General features: G+C 40.2%; 1 protein-coding gene across 1 annotated transcript in view; it reads left to right on the top strand.

The window, feature by feature from the left end:
* Nucleotides 1–8,228, top strand: part of LOC121861363 (serine/threonine-protein kinase Warts-like) — a 109,921-nt gene that overhangs the window by 97,793 nt on the left and 3,900 nt on the right. Inside the window, exons 8-12 of the mRNA XM_042359012.1 lie at nucleotides 2,644–2,716; nucleotides 3,950–4,053; nucleotides 5,058–5,230; nucleotides 5,887–6,108; nucleotides 6,865–6,997. Of these exons, the coding sequence (XP_042214946.1) occupies nucleotides 2,644–2,716; nucleotides 3,950–4,053; nucleotides 5,058–5,230; nucleotides 5,887–6,108; nucleotides 6,865–6,997 (705 nt within the window). The remainder of the gene's footprint in view (nucleotides 1–2,643; nucleotides 2,717–3,949; nucleotides 4,054–5,057; nucleotides 5,231–5,886; nucleotides 6,109–6,864; nucleotides 6,998–8,228) is intronic.

The raw sequence follows: 8,228 nt of genomic DNA, 5'->3' as shown, positions 1-8,228 counted from the left end.
GTACATTCGGATTTTTCTTCGTCTTATTTTCATATCCATGTTTTGATTTTCACTCAGTTCAGCAGGTATGTAGAGAGTGCAGGTATGTAGAGAGTGCAGGTATGTAGAGAGTGTAGGTATACGGACAAATGATAAGTCGATCTACCCAAAATAACCCGAGAAAGACCAAATCTATTTTCTCCAGCGCTTTCTGACAGTTCTGAGGAATTTATGTTTGATTTAGCGTTAAGGAATCTTATAAAAGCCTCGGGACGATACAACTTTTTACTTTTTATTTTCATTTATTATTTGTCTTTTATTTTATAAGGGATAAAAAAAAATAGAAAGATAATTTTGTTGTTTGTTATGATGTAATAAACCCGAGTAGGTAAAAAATTATACGCAGTTTTTAAAAGATTACAGCTGAGACGTTTGTAATGTGAGCCCTACCGTCTGAGGGGCTTATACACGAGGCGTAGAGCTTAAGTGATCATGTGAATTTGAGGAAGAAATGTTGTCTCTCTTTGACCTACACACACACAAATTACATACATACATACATACATACATACATACATACACAACATAACAATTACATCAGTAGTGTTCATTTTGGCCATGAATCTTTAAATATCCTACAACAACTTCAAATTTCACCAGTGCTTGAGTAGCTTGTGTGTGTGTGTGTGTGTGTGTGTGTGTGTGTGTGTGTTGAGGTGCAGTATTAAATTCACTCCTTAGTGTTGCATCAGTTAGATTCTGTAAAAACATATGAACATCTAGTTATATGTGTATCATGTTAACAGTATGTAGTTATCTGTGTTAATAGTATGTAGTTGTCTGTGTATTATGTTAACAGTATGTAGTTGTGTATCATGTTAACAGTATGTAGTTGTCTGTGTATTATGTTAACAGTATGTAGTTGTGTATCATGTTAACAGTATGTAGTTGTCTGTGTATCATGTTAACAAGTATGTATTTGTGTATCATGTTCAGCTGTATCTGTATATAGTTGTTGTGTGTATCATGTTAAGAATAAGTAGTTGTCTGTACATCATGTTAAAAGTATATAGTTATTTGTGTATAACGTTAAGAGTATATAGTTGTTATGTATCATGTTAACAGTATATAATTATTGGTGTATCATGTTCAAGAAACACTTTACTTCCGAGGTGATGACGACCACACTCCACGGGACCAAAGACGCGGTAATAACTGCACCTGAACGATGATTATTGATTTTAAATAACAATTCCCTTTACTATATGTGTACGATAAGATATGACAATGTGGTGTAAAGTTACGGTCGAAATACACCTGGATGCTTGGTCATATATGGCATCTCTTCGTATAGGTCAGATATGGGACTGGCTTATTGCTGGTCAACTATAGTAAATGGTGCTAATTAAGTCACCTTTTACCTGCATGACTCTCAGGTATGGTGTTCAGGTGTAGCTAAAAGTGTTAAGGGAATTCTGTCCGTGGCTGTACATTGATTCTTCTTGATGTTTGTGAACTGTTGTGGTGAGTCTGTACTGTACGTGTATTTATGTGAATACGTGACGAACATTCACGTACACCTGGGGAACATTCACGTACACCTGTCAAACATTCACGAACAATCATGTACACCTGGCAAACATTCACGAACAATCACGTACGCCTGACAAACATTTACGTACATCTGACAAACATTCACACCTGACAAACATTCACGAACAATCACGTACACCTGACAAACATTCACGAACAATCACGTACACCTGACAAACATTCCCGAACAATCACGTACACCTGACAAACATTTACGTACATCTGACAAACATTCACGTACACCTGACAAACGTTCACGAACAATTACGCACGCCTGACAAACATTCACGAACAATCACGAACACCTGACAAACATTCACGAACAATCACGTACACCTGACAAACATTCACGAATAATCACGTACACCTGACAAACATTCACGAACAATCACGTACACCTGACAAACATTCACGAACAATCACGTACACCTGACAAACATTCACGAACAATCACGTACACCTGACAAACATTCACGAACAATCACGTACGCCTGACAAACATTCACGAACAATCACGTACGCCTGACAAACATTCACGAACAATCACGTACGCCTGACAAACATTTACGTACATCTGACAAACATCACACCTGACAAACATTCACGAACAATCACGTACACCTGACAAACATTCACGAACAATCACGTACACCTGACAAACATTCACGAACAATCACGTACGCCTGACAAACATTCACGAACAATCACGTACGCCTGACAAACATTTACGTACATCTGACAAACATTCACACCTGACAAACATTCACGAACAGTCACGTACGCCTGACAAACATTCACGAACAATCACGTACACCTGACAAACATTCACGAACAATCACGTACACCTAACAAACATTCACGAACAATCACGTACACCTGACAAACATTCACGAACAATCATGTACACCTGGCAAACATTCACGAACAATCACGGACGCCTGACAAACATTTACGTACACCTGACAAACACTCACGAACAATCACGTACACCTGGTGAACATTTTAAGTGAACTTGGATCGTTTCTTCACCGTTCCACTAACCACCACTAACCGTTCCCCACCGTTCCCCAGGCTACCCTCCCGGAATCTTCAGTCATCGCCCCAACATCCTCGACACGTACACCCCCTACCAGCCTTCAGGAGGGTATGTATGTCTGCCTGTCGGTTCTTCACCTATATTACACACTATTCTCCGTGTTTCTCTCTTGACTTTTGTGATCTGTTTATGATTTTGCAGTTGCGTGTCTGTTTTGTATTTTGCAAGTGGGGTTTGCTGCTCGTTACACACCCCCACCCCCAATCCCCATCCCCCAAAAAAAAAATTATTTGGTTTCTATTTTAGTTTTCTTGTTTTTGTTTTGATGATGGTATTTTTTAATGTTTTTTTTTTCATTGAGTTTTATTTAATTTCATTCCATTCCTGATTTTAATGTGTATTTTTATGTTATTTATTTTTATATATATTCTTCTTTATTATATTTATTACACCGGTTTATTTATTTTAGTTTATTGTTTGCACTTTTTTAGGAGTCTCTGGATACGTCGCTGTTTTATGTAATTTAGTCAATCTTTTTTAAAAGCAACAATAGTTGAAGTCGGTATCATTAAAACTCTTAAGTTATTTTAAGTTTAACCCTTAAATTGAGATACAGTATCCATTACCTACGAACCAACCATTGTAGATTAGATAAATTACCGTAAGACTTGTTTAGTTATTCTCAAGTGATACTAAATTATACTTAAACTATCACAGGTACTGGGGGCATTCTGGAACATTGTCGATTCTAGTGGTACTCATGTCTAAGCTAGGAATCAGAAAATCTCATATATTTCAGAGTCCTCCCGTTAAATTCCTTGCTATTTCATTTTCTATCTTCTTTTAGCATCGTAGAAAATGACGACCATCATCGGTTTCTTTGTTTTCACCAGTAACTAATACTTTTGGTCGTCCCTATTTGCCCAGTCGTTGGCTAAATAAGGATGGCAGCATTGCTTATTCGCCCGATTAATCGACTAAATAAGGATGACACTGTTGTTCTATCAGTCGTTGATGAAGAAGACAAAAAGTTTCCTCAAACAATCTGTTAATGTAACAGGAAAGTTTGTCAAAATCGTCAAATTCCGAGACAGGAATGCTAGCCAGTTAGCTCAAACCAGGCAGACTAATATGAACTAGGTCGAAAGTTAGGCCTATATTTACTATAGTCAATCTTAAAGATTTGTGCGGCGTTAGGCCATTACCAATCCGTGCATTTGCCTATTTTCATCGGTCGAATAAGCATTAGCGCCATCCTTATTCAGCCGACGATCGGGCGAAAAGTCACAACTATATTTCGGGGTTTATTCTTGGAGTGAATCAACTTTGATATGTTTTCAGACCTCAGGACGATGGTCAGATATACGGAGGACGAGGCCGGGCTCCTAGCGGCTACTACGACTACAACCAGAGACCCGCCTGGCCAGGACCCCGACTTAACGGAGGTCAGTCAGGTGGTGATTACGTGAAATTAAATAGATTATTACTACCACACTCAACATGACTCTTAGAATAAACTTGTCCTGAATTAACAACATTGAAGAAGTGGCATATTCTCTCATACATGTGGCATATTCTCTCTTACATGTGGCATATTCTCTCATACATGTGGCATATTCTCTCATACATGTGGCATATTCTCTCATACATGTGGCATATTCTCTCATACATGTGGCATATTCTCTCATACATGTGTCATATTCTCTCATACATGTGTCATATTCTCTCATACATGTGGCATATTCTCTCATACATGTGTCATATTCTCTCATACATGTGGCTTATTCTCTCATACATGTGTCATATTCTCTCATACATGTGTCATATTCTCTCATACATGTGGCATATTCTCTCATACATGTGGCATATTCTCTCATACATGTGTCATATTCTCTCATACATGTGGCATATTCTCTCATACATGTGTCATATTCTCTCATACATGTGGCATATTCTCTCATACATGTGGCATATTCTCTCATACATGTGTATTTGTAGTTCAGCCCCGAGGCAGTCATATTATACCATGGTCTTAAACAACTGGACTTATCTCCTCTATGGTACCTACTGGCCACTACAACGTCTTATCATTGAATATTTCAGTTTATATAATACTTATGGAAGAAAGTCTAGACTGTTTACTAATTTTCACACACACACACACACACACACACACACTCCTCTCCTCTACACACACACACACACACACACCTCCTCTCCTCTACACACACACACACACACACATCTCTACACACACTTCACTCTCTTCACTTAGTTCTCTGCTCCCCCACTCCAACCCCCACCCCCCCCTGCTTTCAACCTTTCGTATGTATACTGTCTTAGACTATATGACGATGATGATGATGATGATGATGATGATGATGATGATGATGATGATGGCGATGATGATGATGATGATGATGATTGATGATTGATGATTGTATTACAGGTGAAGGTGGCGGACGAGGGGATCACTACATGGTGCCAGACCCCAATCGACTCTTCCCTTACCCTGACTACGGCCAACCACAGTCACAACAACAACCACCACCACCACCACCACCACAGCAGCAGCAGCCACAGATTCTCCCACCCTTACAACAGCCACAGATGAACACCAATGTACAGTATTGTGATTTAGTTGTGTGATTGTTGGTGTGAATTTATACCATACGACCTCAGTACCTTTAACATGACCCGGATTTATTTTTTTCAGTACCTTTAACATGACTCGGATTTTTTTTCAGTACCTTTAACATGACCCGGATTTTTTTTTCAGTACCTTTAACATGACCCGGATTTTTTTTTCAGTATATTTAACATGACCCGGATTTTTTTTTTAGTACCTTTAACATGAACCGGATTTATTTTTTCAGTACCTTTAACATAACCCGGATTTATTTTTTTCAGTACCTTTAACATGACCCGGATATTTTTTTTCAGTATCTTTAACATGACCCGGATCTATATTTTTCAGTACCTTTAACATGACCCGGATTTATTTTCAGTACCTTTAACATGACCTGGTTATATCTTACCAGTAATTTCGTTTATAAATCCCAAACAAGGTAGTAATTTACTGTAAGAAATCTTCAGAATGATTAATACTCAGTTTCTCAAAGAATCATACGATAAATTTTCCCCCTCTAAATTGAGACATAAAGGGCGTAAATATCTCAAAAGCAACCATCATATCTTGTCTCAGGTTAAGTTAGGTCATCTCTGCCACACATGATGAGTAATTTCATTATTTTACAACATAGGATCTTCTCTCACAGCCCATCTGGATGGATAAACCCAACTATTCCTTGCAACAAGCTCAACAGCAGCTGCACCAACCAATACTAGACCTGCAACAGTCACACTCGGGGATGCAGCAACAACAGATGCAACTACAACAGCTGGCTGGTCAACTGCCTGGTGGACAGTACCAACAACGACCATCACTCGAACATCAACAGAGCATCGTCAACATGCAGACCAACCTTCAGGGCACAGAGGTGAAGAATATATACAGACAGACAGACAGGAAGACGGACAGGAAGACGGACAAATAGCTATACAAACAAACATATATAGACAGACAGACAGACAGGCAGACAGACAGGAATACGGACAGGAAGACGGACAAATAGATATACAAACAAACATATATAGACAGACAGACAGACAGGCAGACAGACAGAAGACGAACATACAAACAAACAGATATACATTAATTCAGCAAATATTAAAACAATGCAGGTAATATAATCAACATAAACAACACAGGTATACAAACAATAGTAAACAGTAATAACAAGCTATTACCTGAGTGGGGAATATGCCCAGAGCCTCTTAAGCAAGGTTTGAATACCCAAGGGGGAGGGGGGGTGGTATAGGAAGGGGAATAGCAAGGGAAGGAAGGAAATGGGAGGAGGGAAGAGGTGGGAGGTATAGGGAGGGAAATGGGAGGGGGTGGGGAAGGGAAATGGGAGGGATAGGGAAAAGGAACGGGGGTATGAGGGGAAAGGGAGCAGTAGGGGAAGAGAAATGGGAGGGGGTGAGGAAGGGAAGGGAAGGGGGAAGGTCTCTGGAGGTACTGAGATGCGACATGGACACCAAAATATGATATAAATCAATCTTATTTGAAGTTTAATTAATTAGTGGTAATAACCAGTAAGGTAACCAAAGCTATAACCAACAGCCTTACTAAAGCTATAATCAACAACTTTACCAAACCTTAACCAAAGCTATAATCAGGTTGTCACTTGCAGATGGGTATGACAGGTGGAGGTCACAGCCGTCTAACAACAATTGGCGAGGGCGCACCACCACCCCCACCACCACCTCCACCAGCCTCTAAGACCAGTCCCTCCACCTCCACCCCTGTCGTCACCCCGCCTTCAGGTGAGTCTCCGTCCACACCTCACCCCTCCATCACTCCGGTTTTAGGTGAGTCTTCCCATTCCTCTTCCGTCCCTCAGCACCTTCTCTCACCATGTGCTTCCTTCTCTTACCCTCCTCTTAGAGATATCGTTCTACCACCAATATCTCATGGGCTATAGAATGTTGTTTACGAAAGGTGGTCAATAAAAAGGATGATTGGATATTTTAAACTTAAGGACAAAATTTTACGAGGGTGATGGTTCAATAAGGATGATGGATGATAGTTTAACAAAGATGATAGTTTAACAATTTACTCTTGAGGATGATGGGTTAATTAACAGCTCTCTATACACCCACGTTACACCTACTAACATTTCAAGTAAAGTCTTTACTTCTACACCCACATCAACACTCATTAATCCACCTCCCTACACTTATCCTCACCACCTCCCTACACACCCACAACCAAACTCTTCATCAGTCAAGTGTCATCTTTGTTCACGTCTCGTCTTTTATCTCGTTACGAAGTTTTCTCAAGAGCTATGTACTGATCGCTTACTTTTCAACATCACACACACCCCACCACACACCCATATCCCCCACACGTCCACTATATATAATATAAATAATGGTGCCCCTCGTGTCCGAGGGCCTCCTAGGCGTGAATTTGTTTAAGGTGTAGAGGCTGTCGCCAACACAACAATCACACCCTAAGTTAACGAGCTGCATGACCCAGTGTCAAGGAATAGTCCGAGAAGACTGGACAACTCGCCAACTGCACTGGCTAACCATTACCCCGGAACACGATCCGCAAATCGATTAACATCTAGGTCCCAAATTACTGCTGGGTAGATTCCCTGTCCGGGAATCGAACCCACGGGTCCAATCGCTCGCGATGTGAGCATGTTGACCATTACACCACAGGTCGCCACACACCCACTACCCACCCCACACACCCATACTCCCACCTCTACACACGCTCCCCTTCAGTGCCTCAGAAGCAGCAGCTGTTACTTTTCGTTCTTTATGTAATATCACCTCACAAAGACCTGTGGGATTTTACCCGTATATAGTTTCCCTTGTGAAGAGATGCTGTTATTGATAGCTGACGTTTCACTCTGTATGGATCTATAACCCAAACTTTCTATAACTTATTACAATCTACCGTCAGTGAGGCTGTCTATATAACTTTGATTTTAAGCCCGTTTATCTAAGCAGATTGTTACGTATAACTAAAATACACCACGACTCA

This window comes from Homarus americanus, unplaced genomic scaffold (genome assembly GCF_018991925.1).
Source record: "Homarus americanus isolate GMGI-L3 unplaced genomic scaffold, GMGI_Hamer_2.0 scaffold24260, whole genome shotgun sequence".
NCBI lineage: Eukaryota > Metazoa > Arthropoda > Malacostraca > Decapoda > Nephropidae > Homarus > Homarus americanus.
This window is presented reverse-complemented; position numbering and strand designations above follow the sequence as displayed.